Raw genomic sequence first — 17,218 nt, 5'->3', positions numbered from 1 at the left:
AAAAATATCAGTAAAATATATCATATAGGGGACAAACACAGTAATATTTGAGAAGTGAAATGAAGTTTAAATTATTTACAGAAAGTGTGCAATGACTGGTTAAATAAAATTAGGCAGGTGCATAAATTTGGGCACTGTTTTCATTTGATTGATTTCAAAACCTTTATTGGAACTCAAATTTGGTTTGGTAAGTTCAGTGACCCTTGACCCCAATACACAGGTGACTCCAATTATGATAAAGGGTATTTAAGGGGGGCAATTGTAAGTTTTTCTCCTCTTTACATCTTCTCTGAAGAGTCGCAGCATGAGAGTCTCAAATCAACTTTCAAATGAGCTGAAAACAAAGATTTTTCACCATCATGGTTTAGACAACGAAACTGAAACACCRGTCATTTTAGTGTGGGAGGTTTCATGGCTAAATTGAACCAGTCTGGTGGCCAATCTTCATTAATTGCACATTGCACCAGTAAGAAGATGTGAAGGTTCAATTAGCAGGATAAGAGCACAGTTTTGCTCAAAATATTACAACGCACACAACATTATGGTGACATATTAGAGTTCAAAAGAGGACAAATTGTTGGTGCATGTCTTGCTGGTGCATCTGTGACCAAGACAGCAAGTCTTTGTGATGTATCAAGAGCCACAGTATCCAGGGTAATGTCAGCATACCACCAAGAAGGARSKACCACATCCAACAGGATTAACTGTGGACGCAAGAGGAAGCTGTCTGAAAGGGATGTTGTGGTCTAAAACCAGGTGTTTCAGTTTCATTGTCTAACCCCTCTACTTGATATTACAGGCCTGCCTCTTCCCATGTGGACGCCTCCTAAAAATGTAATTAATTTAAATAATTTTATAATGAATGGCCAACCACAGAACAGTCTACACTAACAAGATGAGAATTTGTGCTGCCATCTTGGTAGGTGCTACATGGCCGCCCTTAGTTACTCTCCAGCATGAACACACACACAAAAAAAAACAGAGCTCAGCCAAGGAGCCCAGTTATTTGGCAAATGTTGTTATAATTGTTAGAACCTGAATATTCAATTGTGGTGGTTTTACCTTTTAGTTAGTTGTTTCTTTGGAAATATGAGTCTTTTTCAGGCTGTTTTCAGTATCATGCTTAGAATCAAGGAGGATGAGCTGTTCAAGCAAAAAAGAAAAATCACAAATAAATCTACTGGGCATAATTTCATTGTTTTACATTTGGTATTCTTTCTTAACAAGCGTGAAAAACTGACACTTGTTAAACTAGATCATCAGTAGGTCTCCTTATAGAGTAAAGGCTTATTAACGTATGATGTAAAAGATTTAATAAAACTGGTGGCTTGTCAAATTTTTACTGTTTTCTGTGCAAATCCATTTTTGAACCACGAAGTCCAGAGGCAGTGTAACACCAGAAATAGGATTCTGTTTTTTTCTGTCTTTATTCTAATCTCTGTGGCATTAAATTTGAAATTATTATTTTTTTGTTTTAGAGAATCTAATTACTTTTCGTCCAGTTTTATCCCTCCTGTGGAAAAGCCCTGGGGAAACTTTTCTTATCAGAGTAGTTTTTGAATGRTAGTTGTTGGAGAAGAAAAGTTGTTTAATGGATTTTTAATGGAGAAGCACTTCAATCTGCATTAAACCGACCTGGAGTGGAGAAAGAGCCTGAAGCAGCGGCTGCTAATAACCAAAACCCTAAAAGCGTCGGTCCGAATCGGAGCAGGACCCCCTGCTGTGATGTCACATGATGAGAATCTGTGGTAAAGTGTCAGAGTGGCGGAGAGGACTCCACGCTGTGTGCAGCCAAGCCAGAAACAGGGAGGCCAATTATTTTTGAAGAAGTGAGGTTATTATAGTAGAACCGGCTCCCAGTGAGGAGCAGAAACATACGCTCTGAGGTTTGCTGCTGTTATTCATGTGTGGTTTTCACCATTCTCACAAGCCCATTGTTCCAACAGAGACCATACCCTTGGACCCTCGCTGTGGCTTGGTTCTGGACCAGGGCACGTGTCGAGAATACAACATCCGCTGGTACTACGACAAGCAGGCCAACGCCTGCGCCCAGTTCTGGTACGGAGGCTGCGGCGGCAACAAGAACCGTTTCGACACAGAGGAGGAGTGCCGGACGACGTGTGTGATCCCCAGAGCCACGGGTAATCTTTGTCGTGTTTTTATGTCTCTCTGAARTTAGGTTTCTGTCATTTTGAAGTATTAACCTGATCATTTTGTTTCTTTAGCAGGCTGAGTGAAGGCATCTGCTGTACAAAGTTCCAGYAGGAGCAGCTAAAACCAGGAGCCGATATGAAAAGTTTGTTTACGATCCTCAGGATAAAGCATGTCTTCATGTCCCCTCCTCTGGGACTTCTTCCAAAACAAGACTTTTCTATTTAAGCTGGAGAACAATTCTTCTCAGGAACACAGATGAGCCGATGCTTCAGCTTTTTTTTATCTTCAGTTTCTGATAACTGAGAAGACAAGATGGACGACACGTGAAACAGCTGTAATAAATGACATCAGTGAATCAATATGGCATCAGCAGCCATAAATTTTCTCTACAATAACACAACAGAGACAAAGTTTCATGACCAATATTAATAAAATGGTTTTGTTTTTTATTCAGTACTGTGCCCAGGTCATGAGTTGTCCTTTGTTTCTTTCTAATTTCCTTTCAGGCAGCCAGATTTTCTTGGATTATCTTACATACATCCTCATTATTAACACTGAAATACCCATAATGCACCAATAMGAGATGAGAACATCCTCATTAATCCGACATTAAATACAGAAGGAGAACATTCTTTGTTAAGTCTATGTTGTTTTAATTTCCTCTCAGAMATTTAAACAGGATTAAAATTTAACAATTAGGACAAACCAGTAAAAACTGTCTCTTTAAGTTTCTAGAGCAGAATTGATTGTAAGAATGCCTGAGAAAGGCTGCTGAGTCACAGTTTTTTAAGAGATTAGGATAGGATTTTAAATCCATGTGGATCCACCAAAAACTGATTTTTTAAATAGTTGCTTTGCAAATTATTTTTTTAAATCAAAGTTTTTCTAGTCAAATTTCCAAATGAAATTCCCAGTTCGGGGGGAGTCTGTCTCAGGTGGAGGAGTACAGGTATCTGGTTTTGTTCCTGAGAGAGGTGGATCCACAGATCAGGGTCTCCTCCTCAGTAATGAGGGTGTTGCTTTGGTCCTTCGTGGTGAAGAAAGAGTGAAGAGAGTTGAGTCTAAGACAAAGTTCTGGATMTARWGGTCAGTCTACATTCCAACCCTCACCATGGTTAGGGTTAGGGGTTAGGGRTACCCTAACCATGGTTTTATGCTCTTTAACAAAGGCTAAATGTAAGTATGAATTAATTAAATGACAAACTGTTTCTGTTGTCCCTCAGTGGAGAAATTCAGGTGCATCAGCAGCAAAGTGACAGATAATTGAAACGGTAAAATATTATAGTATGAGGAATTAAGTAAAATTTTTAAAATAAATCTTTTATTTTATTATTTATAATTGTTATGATTTAGCTTGGATGGTTTGAACCCCAGATCTGGGATTGAGCGAGGTGGGCAATAAAAGAGGGTAAAAAAAAGTTTATTTATGAAAACAAAAGCGGTGGTGTTGCAGCAAACAAAATGCTTGACTTGAAACAATGAGATGGGCAAGAAACAAAGTTCTGACAAAGACTGAGGATCAAGGACAAAATATAAAGGGAAACCAACGAGCTAAAACAAGAAACACCTGGGGAAGAAACATAAGGATCAGGTGTGAGTGGGCAGGGCCGAGCAAAGGCAGACAGGAGGAAAKCAGAGGGACATGACAGAAAACCAGAATAAAGTCAAAATCAAACATAGACACAAACCATTACAATAATAGTAACTTTAAATGTATTTCTTTTCACAGAAACACACTCATCTTCTAAGGAAAACTGAAAACTGAAGGAATTCTATAAGGAATCTTCATCTTCTGTACATAGCAATAACAATTTATTTCCCACTAGCCTGGGAAATAAAACCATATCACCATATACAGTATATATGTTAGTTCTGGAGCTAAAAAGAAAGCTAAAAGGCTAAAGTGAGCCTTCCATAAAGCAGCTCTGTTGTCCTCCATCATCATTTTCAGTTGCAGGCTGAGTCATTTCTACCTTCTCCTCAGTGCCACCATGCTCCAGTTTCATTAAAAAACATTGGACATTGTTCAAAATTAACCTTCAAGCTGACTYGAACTCACACCAGAGGAGCCAGTTTACATTATTTACAAAGAACATGGTAATGTTAGTGTTACAATACATTTTTGAATGTATAAAAACTAAACAGCCTARAGTATTTTTACAGTCTCATTTCATAGTTGAAGTAATCTTTTATCAAATAACGTCTAATGTCTAATTTAAAGCACTCTACACCAAGAACATTTAATTCACAGAATAACTGAAAGGGTCCCAGTGTTTCACGGACAGAAAAGTGAATAAATGAAAAGCCAGAATGTGTAAAAAGGAGTCAAATAAATCTACATACTGACGTCTGAATAACTATAATAACAAGAAAGTCGACTCCTTGAAGCGTAAAACAAAAAGATGTTGAGCAGCTCAGGATTTTTGCACAGTAATGTGTTAASTGTTTTGATAACTTTTTAAGTGTGAGTTAGTGGGATAATTTTATACCTCTGAATGTGAGTTTATTTCAGAGGTATTAACTAAAAATGGTTATTGGTTGTTGTTTTACTGTTAAGTGATTCATACAGCGCCCCAACTGGGCGACACTCAAGGTTTTATCTGGTACTGTGGTACTCAGAAGTACTGACTGCAGAATACTGTACTGTGTAACCCTGTCACTCAGTTTAAAAAATCTCATYTTTTCCTGTGTTTGAAGGCTTTTCATATTAAATATGATTAATGGAAGAGTTCAATGGTAATTCCTGCAGACTGTCACCGGAAGGGAAACTTAATTCATTTTAAATTAATATAAAGAAAAAAGAAATTAAAAAATGGGCTAAAATAGAAGGTTGTCCCTGAAATGTTCAGATTACATCTAAAACCAGTAACTATTTGAGCTTATTGTTTCAGCAAACTGATTTTGAATTATATTTATTTCAGATAATATGAGCCTCAAATATTTGACTGATTTTGTGTAAGCAGCAAGACCTCTTACAGTTCAGAACAAAAACAAGTTAGGGTTTATTTTGAGGTAAATAAATAGTGGTTAAGAGTTTATAGGTTAACAAGTGGGATTCATCAAAAAAAAACTCCAAAAAAGTTGTGGCAAAAGAGTTATAAATGTGATGACCCACACAAAATATTTGTGTGGATAAAAAACTATCTAAAAGAAACAAATCACAAGCTAAAAGAAGAAGAAGCAAAAAAAGAAGCAAGAAGCAAGAAGCAAAACACCAGTTAGAATGTATAAAGAAAGCAGAATACCAGCCAAAAGAAGCAAAAACTAGCTAGAATCTAAAAGCAGAACGCCAAGAGAAGTAGAAAACTAAAAACATAACACTGACTASAAGCTAAAAGAAGCAAAAAATAGCTAAAAGCTAAACAGAGTAAAGCTAAAAGAAGCAGAACTCTAACTAGAAGCTAAAAAGGAGAAGTGTACTTAGAAGCRAGTAGAAGCAGAACACTGCTAAAAGATTTTAAACAAACAGCACAATAAAATCCTCCTTTACTTAATCTGTAATCCTACCCTATAAACCCTAGTGCCAAAACACTAGCTGAGAAGTAAAATATGCAAAATGTTAGCTAGATGCTGAAAGAAAACAGATAGATTTCTTTTTATTTAACTCTTCAAACATGAATTGTGCTTAAACTTAAATAAAAGTTAAACTGATTCAATCAAAAACAGATGAAACAACAAACTTTATAGCAGCTTCAGTTAATTAAAATATTTATGTGTATTTATGTTTTTGTCTGCTAAATGTCCCATTGTTGGATTTTCCTCGATGACATCATTCTTGACAATTCAAAGCAAAATAACATATCTGAGTAAAAATCTCCTCTCACTGCTCCTGTTTGTCCAACCAGTGTTCCTTAATTAGATTTTTGATATTTCATTATGGGGTGGCCCCCTCTGGACCTCCTCTCAGTGGCACCCCTGTTTGATTTAAAAAATTGATTAAACAACAGCTTTATTACAACCTTATTCTTTTATTTAAGTAGAAGTCATTAATGTTGTTTTATACATACAAAATCATTTTCACTTCCACCTGAAGCTTACTTTAGCTTTAAAGACGTGACGAAGCTCCTTCCTCTCCTGTTTAAAAAAAACCTCATGGACTCGTCGTAGTCTAATCTATCTTTAGTTCTGCCCACAGGAGAAACTCAGACTTTATCTGTCCGATGAAACAAGACTGAATCACTCTGTTGATCCAAACACATCGTCTGCTTCTTTTTCAGAAATCATCCAGAGCATGTTTTAAACACATGTCAGCATTTAATAAATATCTCTAATGATTTGTTTGTGATTTAAGTGTTTTTAAAGGTTTAACCCCCCTTACACACACACACACACACACACACACACACACACACNCACACACACACACACACACACACACACACACACACACACACACACACACACACACACACACACACACACACACACACACACACACACACACACACCAGTCTGTGACTGATGCGTGTTTCTCACCTGCTGCTGCTGCACTCGAACCTTTTCAGGTCCAATTATAACTCGGTCTGTCTCTGCTGTGGACTCACCAACGACAAGATGAGTAAAACAGGAAACAACGAGCACAAAAGATAACGAGAACAACGTTTCTGCAGTCAGACTCTGAGTCGACTTTTATAATTGCTTCTGTCATCTTCTAGGAAAAATATTAACGTCAGCATTGATTTTAATTCTGAGAAATAAAAATGTATTTATTGGTATAAAATACAACTTTAATAAGTCAGAGTACTTCACATGTCAYTAATCAGCTGCCGCTAACAGAGTGTTGATTACTCTGAGTTAAAGACTACAGAAAGCAGCAGCTGAGGACTTTTTGTTGCAGTGAACCTTGACTATCAGGGAAGTGGTGTAAATGTTGAAGGAGTCAGTAAAACTCAAAAATAGATCAAGCTATAGGGTCTCTTCACATGATGAAGGTCTCCCATGATTGATTCAGGTTCTTGTAGGTATGGAAGAATGTCAGAAGAGTACATATTTTTAAGTCCCACTAACGCACAGRGAGTTATTCAGGGGTCTTTGTCTCCACTCTTAGCTGAATCATGGTGGCGTGCCTCCAGCCATAGATCCAGTTGCTTCTTTCAGTCTATGACGGCAGCTGCTGCGACCCGGGCTGGTGCTGTTCTGAGCCGGGCCCAGTCAGATTCCTCTGAAGGGGGGGTGCAGAAGAAGCTATATTTAGAGAGGGCAGGATTGAATTGCTGGGTCTTCACACTGGGACTCTTTCCTCTGATCAGCCTTTTCCAGCGAGGACCAGCGGCCTGAAGGACCCTTTGGTGACTGTCTCCTTCCTTTTCAACCTCCACTGTGACCGCTCCTGACCCAATATGGACCCCAACGCCATCAAGGAGGAGCTGCGTTTGTTTCAGAGCACTCTGCTCCAGGACGGCCTGAAAGAGCTCCTGAATGAAAACAAGTTTGTGGACTGCACCCTGAAGGTGGGCGACCGCTGCTTCCCCTGCCACCGGCTCATCATGGCCGCCTGCAGTCCTTACTTCAGGGATATCTTCTTCACTGAGGATGGGAAGGAGGTGGAGAACACCAAAGAAGTGGTCCTGGAGGACATCAACCCGTCCATCCTGGACATGATTATCCAGTACCTCTACTCTGCTGAGATCGACCTCACTGACGACAACGTTCAGGACATTATCGCAGTGGCCAACAGATTTCAGATCCCCTCCGTCTTCACGGTGTGCGTCAACTACCTTCAGAAGAAGCTGTCCCTGGGTAACTGCATGGCCATTTTCAGAATGGGCCTGGTGCTCAGCTGTCCRCGGCTCGCTGTGGCTGCGCGCAACTTCATCGCCGATCGCTTCGAGCTCCTTCACAAGAACGAGGAGTTCCTCAAGCTCGCACCWCATGAACTGTTTGCCGTCATCGGCGGAGACTCGCTTAATGTGGAGAAGGAGGAGCTGGTGTTTGAGTCGGTCATGGCCTGGGCCCGCTATGACAAGGAGAAGCGCCATAAGGTCCTGAAGGACGCCTTCAACTGCATTCGTTTCCGCCTGCTGCCGGAGAAGTACTTCAGAGAAAAGGTGGAGAGCGACGAGATGGTGAAGAGTGACCCGGAGCTTCAGACGATAATCCAGACCATCAGGGACGCCTACAAGGGGAAAATTCCAGAGAAACCCAAGAAGAAGGAGGGCGAGGAAGGGGCCGGRGTCGAAGAAGGCGAGGAGGAGGAGGACAGCCTGTTCCCTGGTTTCCTGAACGACGATCGTAGACACGGCATGTTCACACGTGACTTCATCCTGATGATCAACGACACGGCAGCGGTGGCGTACGATGTCAACGAGAATGAGTGTTTCCTCGCCGCCATGGCGGAGCAGGTGCCACGTAACCACGTCAGCCTGGTGACGCAGAAGAACCAGCTCTACATCATTGGGGGACTGTTTGTAGACGAGGACAACAAGGATGTGCCTTTACAGTGCTACTTCTACTTGGTGAGCTAACGTCCATATTGGCAAATAATACTAAAAATCATCCACCATGAGGGTTTTAAAAGCATGATTTCACAGTTTATATGATTTATTTTTGTCCTCCACTATAGGTCGAGATGGTGTTGCGTAAAAACAGTCTGATCTAAAGTTAAATCAGGAAAACAAACTCCTCCCACAACCGAAACAGGAGTAATTGTTGAAATTTGAAGAACAACAAATAAGTGTTAAAGTTAAAAGAAGCGGCTCAGAACTTATAACTGGCAAAAACAGAGCTAAAGGGAAAGCTAAAAATAACAAGACAGAAAAAAATGTAGCAAATTCATAGCTAAAAGATAAAATTAGCTAGTCAAAAAAAAAACTCTAGAAAATTTSTAGCTGTAAATGCTAAAAATAACCAAATGGAAAATGTAGTAAAACTAGAGCTAATAGCAATAATAAACAAGAGTGAAGCAAAATGTAGCAAACTGAGCTAAAACCTACTATTAGCTAGTCAGAAACGAAATGTAACAAAACCTTGGCTAAAAGCTAAAATTAAAAACAAATACAGAAATCAAATGCAGCTTTAAGATGAAACTAAATGTAGCTGAACTGTTGCTAACAGCTAAATATACTCAGAAGCAAAACAAAAGCTAAAACTATACCTACAGCTGATATAAACAAAAGACAATGACGAGGAAGTCATAAAATAAATGTAGCAAATCAATAGCTAAAGCTAAAATTAGCAAAACAGAAGCAAAAGTTGGCAAAACCACAGCTAAAATTCCCTTGTCAGAAATTAGGTGCAACAAAACTGAGAAAAAGCTAAACTGTCAAACAAAATATAGTAAAACTGTAACTAAATGATAAAATGATCCAGTCAGATGCAATTCATTGCTAAAAGCTAAAAATGAAAAGTTGCAAACAAAACATTGCTTATCTCAAGCTAAAACATAAAATGAGAGGAACAGAAAAAAATTAGCAAAACTGAYCTAAAAGCTAAAATGAGCAAAACAGAAAAAACGTAATAAAATAGTAGCTAAAAGCTAGATGGAGCAAAGGACAACAAAGTGYTTATGCAAAGTAGATTTAGCAAATAAATGTGTCTAAAGAAAATGAAGAGATTTTAAGGTATGAGTTCAAATGTGAAGTAAATTATTCAAAAATTTAAACATTTTTAAATCGAGACTATTCTTCATCAATTTGAACATTTTCATATGTGAAAAGCTAAAGTTTGTAAAAGTAGCTTTATTGCAAAAAAATATTGGAAGAAACTACAATAAGGACCATAATTAATCAGAKATGAAGTTTCCGTTTCAGCCTTTAACAGCAGCAACAACATATGAACATCTGCAGACATTTGTCATCCTGACCAAAAAGCCTTAAATACTTCAGTTTAACTGAAAATACAGACATTAAACTCACTTGTTTGTGTTGTTTTTCCCACCACAGTTTGACCCACTCACATCTGAGTGGGTCGCCCTTCCTCCCATGCCTTCTCCAAGATGCCTCTTCAACATTGGAGAGAGCGAGAATCTGCTGTTTGCTGTGGCGGGAAAAGACCTCCAGACCAACGAGTCCCTGGACACCGTGATGTGCTTTGACATCGAGTTAGTCCTTGCCTTTCTAATTACACTTATATTTCTATAAACAGTATATAGAGAAAGAGACCAGAGGGGGCCAACCCTAAKTGACAGAGGCACAGAGTGATGCTGCAGCAGAATTTAACATGTTAAAATTCTCTTTTTTTCTTCAGMAAGATGAAGTGGAGCGAGACCAAAAAGCTTCCTCTGAAGATTCACGGACATTCTGTGGTCTCATACAAAGGACTGGTTTACTGCATTGGAGGYAAAACCGATGACAAGTGAGTGAAGAGGCAAGATCAGCTGTTTACCAAAGGATTGTAAAGTCATATATGAGGCCGTCTGCCCAAGAGCTGAAGCTCGGAACAAACAGGGTCCAACAGTAAACATATAAGTAAAAAGTGACAGATTAGAGGTCTAAAACTGTCTGTGGCTCCAGGTAAATGACCAGATCTGATCATACCTCATCTCCACAGCAAAGCCCTGAACAAAATGTTCTCCTACAACCACAAGCAGTCGGAGTGGAGGGAGATGGCTGCCATGAAGACCCCCAGAGCCATGTTTGGGGCCGTCATCCACAACGGCAAAATCGTGGTGGTCGGAGGCGTCAACCAGGATGGTCTGACCGCTACGTGTGAAGTGTACGACTTTACAACAAACAAGTACGTACAAAAAAATACCAACAAACATGTACAAAATACCAACCAACACATTTGTGTTGGTTTTATTTTCTTCCTTTTTTTAGTTTTTGGTGGCACTTTAATTAAACGCACCGCTTCCTCCCAGACAAACAGCCAACTTGTCAGCTCTTGTTGGTTCCCGGGACACAGACAGAAACTCTGAGTTTATTTTTACACCACCTGCTTTGCGAAACAGTTGTCTATATTTACAGCAGCTGTGAATCAGAATCAGTTTCCCTGTTTAGCATCGCTTTTCTAACTGGTTGGTTTAAAAGCCAAGAAACAGTCGATCCTTTTTCCACAACCTGACATATATTTAACTCACCGTCCTTGTATCTGTGGAGGTTGACTGTTTTTCCTGTCCTCTTCTTCCTCTGGCTCTTCCTGTGAGTTTATCAGGCAGAATGATTGTTTGCGTAACTAAATTCCTCTCTGGGTAAATAAGTAAGTCAGTAACAGACTGTGCAGTTTGTTTTAAAGCTGTTCCTCCTCACACTACAACCATGGATATCACATTTTCTATGTTCTTTTCTGTTTTTGATTTTATCTTTGTTTCTACCAGTTTAGCACCTACAGGGTAGGGCCTAGGTGACCCTCGTCTGGGCGAGGGACATTGAGCTCCTTGTTGACATCTCTGAATCGCTCTTTGTCTGACCTGTCACCCAGATCCAATCTGCCTTGGGAGACCCCTAACTCATGCAGCTGACTTCGACACCAGAGCTCCTAGGGTCATTCAGGCACACAAAATAAGGTGGTGATTGACAGAAAAGTGTGGTGACCGAAAGAACCAGATCTCAGATCTGTGAGGTCCCGYRTAGTTTTCTCTGCAGGGTAGCTGGACTCAAGAGACTCAGAGTAGAGCTMCTGCTTCTCCACATCCAAAGGAACCAGCTGAAGTGGTTCATCTGGTAAGGAGGACCCTTGGATGCCTCCCTAGGGAGGTGTTCTGCACATGTTCAACTGGGAGCAGACTTCCAGGGAAGACCCAGGACACTCTAGAGTAGTGCTTCCACAYATGATTCTTTTTATAGTCGACTAATCACCAATTACTATTTTTTGATTAGTCGACTAATCGGATCATACGTTAATTGAATATAAAACATGCAGCTTATCGTGCCAGAATGCAGCTGCTATTATATAACCATCGTTAGATTTTAGCTATATGCTAACTAAAAATAATTGCCGTGGAAGGCAAGTTCTGCCTTGCAGATATTAATAATAATATTAAAATTAAAATAATAATAATAATAATAACTTTATTTATAAAGCGCTTTCAGACAAAGTGCCGAAACTATATTGTATTGCACAGGTTTTTCTTTCATTTTCTTAAAATGATCCCGCTTCATTGCTGGTGTGATACTAGAGCCTGTCTGTATAATGTCTTGTGACGTCCACGGCCTACCCCGGTTARCACTACTGTACAAGTGTGTCAAGGACAGAAAGGCAGACAAAAGGCTAAACAACCAAAGAAAATCTGAAGCTTCTATGTTTAATAGTTTTTGAGCAATAACCATTTTTGTATGTCCAGGTACCCCTTTTTCAGATGAATTGGGGGTCCGGGGGGTGGGGGCCCTGATTGTGGGTCTGATGGATAGAGCTTCATCAGAGCTAAACAACAAAAGAGATCTGAAGTTTCTATGTTGAACAGTTTCTGGGTTATAAGCATTTTTGCATGTCCAGACACTCCCTCTTTGAAAGGAGCTCCCTCCTCAAATGTGGGGTCTATTGTAAAACCGTTGGCTGGCGCAGTGTAGGTCAGACTCATCTACAGTCCTGTCAAATTTCATCTTGATTGGTGCAGCCGTTTTTGTGCTACGGTTGACCAAAAATCACTGAAAATAAATAAATAAATAAATAAATTGTACGATAACAAAATGACTCCCGCTTACGCTACGCATGCGGGGGGTCATAATAAAATTAATCCACTATTAAATTAGTCATTGACTATTTTAACAGTCTATTAGTCYTTGACAAGTCGACTAATCAAGGCTGCCCTACTCTAGAGAGACTATGCCTCTCAGCTGGTCTGGGAACACCTTGGAGTCCTCCCAGAAGAGCAGGAAGAGGTGAATGTGGAAAGAGAGGTCTGGACCTCCCTGATCAAGKTGCTGCAGAAAACAGAAAGATGGACAGAAAGATGGATTTCTTTCATTTTGCACACCATGATTTTGTTTCCAAGTCTAAAAGTTTTTGATGTCCATCCACTAATTTTCCTAACCTAAAGAAACTCTGTAAAACTCGCCTAAGAACAAGTGAAACAGTCAGGTTCAGGACCACAGCTCAGTTTTGAAATGGTTGTTTTATCGCTGCAGATGGGAGCCGTTCTCCGAGTTCCCCCAGGAGAGGAGCTCTGTGAACCTGGTGAGCAGCGGTGGTCTCCTGTACGCCGTGGGGGGCTTCGCTATGGTTCAGATGGAGAACAAGGAGGTGGCTCCGACGGAGGTCACCGACGTGTGGCAGTAAGTCCTCACAAGTTTTAAAGCTTCACTAAACGTTGTTGTTGTTTGATGACGGCACTCTCGGTTCGGTCAGGTACGAGGAGGACAAGAAGCAGTGGAGCGGCATGCTGAGGGAGATGCGCTACGCCTCAGGCTCCACCTGTGTGTCCATGCGCCTCAACGCTGCCAGGATGCCCAAACTGTAAACAGACACCTGCCAACCGCCCCCCACAGTCAGCTGCCTCTGAGGCACTCGGAGAGCTGAGCTGATCTTTGGCATCAGTCTCTTTTCTGGACTCAGATGAGTTTGTTTTTTTTAATCTGTGGAATAAAAGCTCGCTTCAGATTCTGCTTAAAAAGAGGCTCCTGTCCCGCAGTTAAGACTGACCTCTACAGCTGTGTTTTACATTATTTCTATCTTTTATTTTGTAAAAAATAAATAAATAGGCATTTTGTTCCTGCCCGTGCTTTTTCTGTGAAGGATCYTTACAGAAGTGGTCGTTGATGGCTGCCGAGGGTGAAAGAAAGAAGTAAAAAGAAAGCTGAACCGTGTAATAAAAACACAATAAAGACCTCGAAACGTGAGACGCACATTTGTGTCAACATAAATGAAAATATGCTGTAAGTTCAGGAAACAAGACATAAAGGGTTTATAAGGTTTGTATTTAATCACGTCCATGAATAAAAGGTTGTTCACGCTGAATTGAAACAGTGTTTGGAAATATTTTTACATTTATATCATAGAGACAAACTGCAAATGAGGTGAAGGAGACGACACAAATTGACACCTGCAGCGTGTTTGCATGTGAGGTAGGGAGATGTGAAAAACAGCTCGTCCTTCAGACGTTTGAGAAAAGATGATCTTTAACTTTCAGACTTCAAGACATGATTTAAAAAAAAAGWTAAACTGCTTCAGCTAAAAGCACTGACAAAACAATTTAAAAAATAAACTGCAATTCAATTATTTTTTTATTTCTTTGAAACTATAGTACTGAAGAGAAGTCCTACATTCAATAAAAGCTAGCATGCATGCTCTAACCAGTCAGTGCAGAGCATCAGAACGAACCGAAACTCAGCCAAGAATCAACAGAAGAAACCATTTTTATTTATTTATTTATTTATTTATTTATTTATTTATTTATTTATTTATTTATTTATTTATTTATGTTTTAAGAATTGCTACATCTTCTACTGCTGTAACTGTTTATCTTTTCAAGAAACATGCACCCCGGTGTCAGGTTGTGTGATAAAATAGGTGAGAACTTCCTCTGTGCGTTTTGCACATGTTCAGAAAGTTTCGACTAACATTTGGCAATTACTTTGTACYTGCGAAAAATACTAGAGCACATTTTGTAGATTCAACTGATGAAATGGAAACAAATTTTTAAGAGAAATATCTAAAGATACAGTTTTCTGTACTCACCCAGTGTTACAAACCGAACCCCATCCAGACGATGGTGAGGACCACTGCTGTTTCAAGATGATCCCCAATTTGTTTCTTTAGCCTTTTTGTTGTGAAAACCCCACGTCGTAAATAAATTCCTCTTTAAATACATACAGACTATATCTTATATTTTGGCACACAAACGAGGAAACTTTCAGTTTAACTTAAAAAATGTTGAAATATAACATTGAGCATGATGCTAACTTTAGCATTTGCACCACAGAGCTAACAGTGCAAATTAAACAGTTACATCACACTTCAACACTTCCATAAAATGAAAACAGAATTGTCTTAACAGACGTAAAATATATTAAAATAAAAGAAAAAAAACACCTTGTTCCCATTGAAAGAGTCTATAAACCCTTTTAATCCAGAGCCGTTTGCCTCATTAATCCAGCTACCTATATTTAGGGGAGATGGGACAGTTGCAACACGTCATTTTTCTCCAAACAGAAACAGTGTAGAGTGATGACACTCACACTGTACATGCTCAGATGTCCCACCTTGCAAAGAAAAAGTAAACAGATTCAAAAACTACTCCAGGATTTATTTGAAWAAAAAAATTGTTTTTGAGGTACCAAAGTAATTTTTTTATTTTGTCCAGCGTTATTTTTGTTATACTGTTGTCACTGTTTTTGTGATCCAGCTCAAACTTCTATGGTTTAAACAAGTGATATGTTGACTTTTAACTAACATACTGTAGTTAACATGTCTCCAGATCAGCTTATTTAGCTAACACATGAGGTTTTATCATGGCTGACAGGAGCACACACAGATGATATTAAGATGTTGAAATTGAGTTTACACTTAAAAGGATATTGGGTATTCATGACAATTTTTATAGTTTAAAACATAAAAGTGTTTAAGATGTATTTTCTGCAGTTGTTGTTTTCAACAATGGTTTTAAAATCCTAGTTTGTTTCAATATAAATTTTGCATAATGTAGGCGTACAGTGACAATAGGCAAAACAAAAGTTAATTGCCTCACAAATTGTTCTATTATTCTTGTCTCTAAAAGCCAACTGTATTTTATATCAATCAGAGTCTTTGACATCTGTATATAAGATCTACTCATCAAGGCAAATTTATATTTGTCATATTTGATCAAAAAGAATAAATAAATAACACTGTAATATCATTATAACTTCGTTTTTTATAAATTTTGCAATAATATAAATATAAAAATAATAAAACTTTTATTTACAGAGAAATATATTGTATTAATAATATGTTACAACCACCATCAAACAATGTTGTAACTGTCCCCGGCCCTGGGGTCAGTTGCAACGTCTGACTTTTCATTTTCAAATGCAAATTGTGATGAATGTACATTCTTTAATCATCTATAAATGGTTTCGACTATTAACTGAAAAACTAAAATCAGGCGCGTGAATGCTGGCACATCTTGGCCGCCACTGCTCGTCGGACTTTCTGTCATTTTTGGCTTGATCAACTATTTTATTCGTCCATCATGGATCTTCTGCTGGTGGATTACTATGACAAGTTCCTGCATCATCCCAAAATCAACATGTGGATTAACTGCTGCCGGCTCTGGTTTGGACCAGTCTAGGTTCAAATTCTTATTAATTTAATTTTTTTGCGAATTTTGAAAAGTTCGATAAAAATTCACTCTACAACTGGATGGAAACATGATTAGTGATCACCTGTTGCTTTCTTTTAGCCTCAATTTAAAATTCTCTTCTTTCAGACCACAATGCACTATTCAGTTTCGTAACATCAAGAACATCAACCAGGAGGCTCTCCTTTCTCAGATTAATAACAATTTCTCTACCGTTAACACAACTAACCTAGATGATCTAGTCTCCACCCACAACAATGATCTCACCAACATCCTTGACTCTCTTGCTCCTCTTAAAACCTGTTCTGTCTCCTTCTCCACTTCTGCTCCATGGTTCACCTCAGAACTTCGCTCCATGAAAACACAAGGTCACAGACTAGAGCGACTCTACAAGAAATCAGGTCTTACATTTCACAAAGAGATGCACATAAACCACACACTACAGTACAAAGAAAGTATCGCTCAGGCCAAATCTAACTACTACACTGACATCATCAGTTCCAATGTAGGCAACACACAGACTCTTTTCTCTCTCCTTAACCGCACAGTTTCATCTCCGAATTCTCTACACCCTCACATGTTTTCTACTGACTGCTGTAACTCGCTCATGTCATTCTTCACTGAAAAAAATTCGCTCCATACACCAACACCTCGGACCAAACTCTGCCCCCAACATCTTTATAGAACTCCCACCCCCTCCATCCACCTCTCTGTGTTCGCTCTCCCCTCTGCTGCTGACGTATCTGCCATCATTAGGAAGACCAAATCCTCCAACTCCCAGCTAGATCCAATCCCCACAGCTTTGGTTAAATCCTGTCTCCCCTCTCTGCTTCCTATCATCACCAACATCATCCACTCCTCTCTGACGACTGGTACTGTTCCCACAGCTTTTAAATCAGCTGCCATCACCCC

At 39.3% G+C, this 17,218-nt stretch overlaps 2 protein-coding genes across 2 annotated transcripts in view; both read left to right on the top strand.

The window, feature by feature from the left end:
* The window catches only part of LOC106519186 (collagen alpha-1(XXVIII) chain), a 60,042-nt gene extending 57,432 nt beyond the window's left edge, over window positions 1–2,610 (top strand). The window contains exons 35-36 of the mRNA XM_014010747.1: window positions 1,947–2,141; window positions 2,226–2,610. Coding sequence (XP_013866201.1) covers window positions 1,947–2,141; window positions 2,226–2,233 — 203 coding nt within the window. The 3' untranslated portion in view covers window positions 2,234–2,610. The remainder of the gene's footprint in view (window positions 1–1,946; window positions 2,142–2,225) is intronic.
* A 4,791-nt stretch (window positions 2,611–7,401) lies between these two features.
* klhl41b (kelch-like family member 41b) lies at window positions 7,402–13,986 on the top strand. Its single transcript, XM_014010746.1, has 6 exons — window positions 7,402–8,609; window positions 10,035–10,192; window positions 10,339–10,446; window positions 10,642–10,827; window positions 13,158–13,304; window positions 13,378–13,986. The coding sequence occupies exons 1-6, from the start codon at window positions 7,494–7,496 to the stop codon at window positions 13,487–13,489; spliced, it is 1,827 nt and encodes a 608-aa protein (XP_013866200.1). The 5' UTR covers window positions 7,402–7,493; the 3' UTR covers window positions 13,490–13,986.
* Window positions 13,987–17,218: the final 3,232 nt, after the last annotated feature.

The sequence above is a fragment of the Austrofundulus limnaeus genome, unplaced genomic scaffold (assembly GCF_001266775.1).
Source record: "Austrofundulus limnaeus strain Quisiro unplaced genomic scaffold, Austrofundulus_limnaeus-1.0 Scaffold72, whole genome shotgun sequence".
Lineage (NCBI taxonomy): Eukaryota > Metazoa > Chordata > Actinopteri > Cyprinodontiformes > Rivulidae > Austrofundulus > Austrofundulus limnaeus.
Note: the sequence above shows the minus strand (reverse complement) of the source record. Positions and strands in the feature narration are given on the sequence as shown.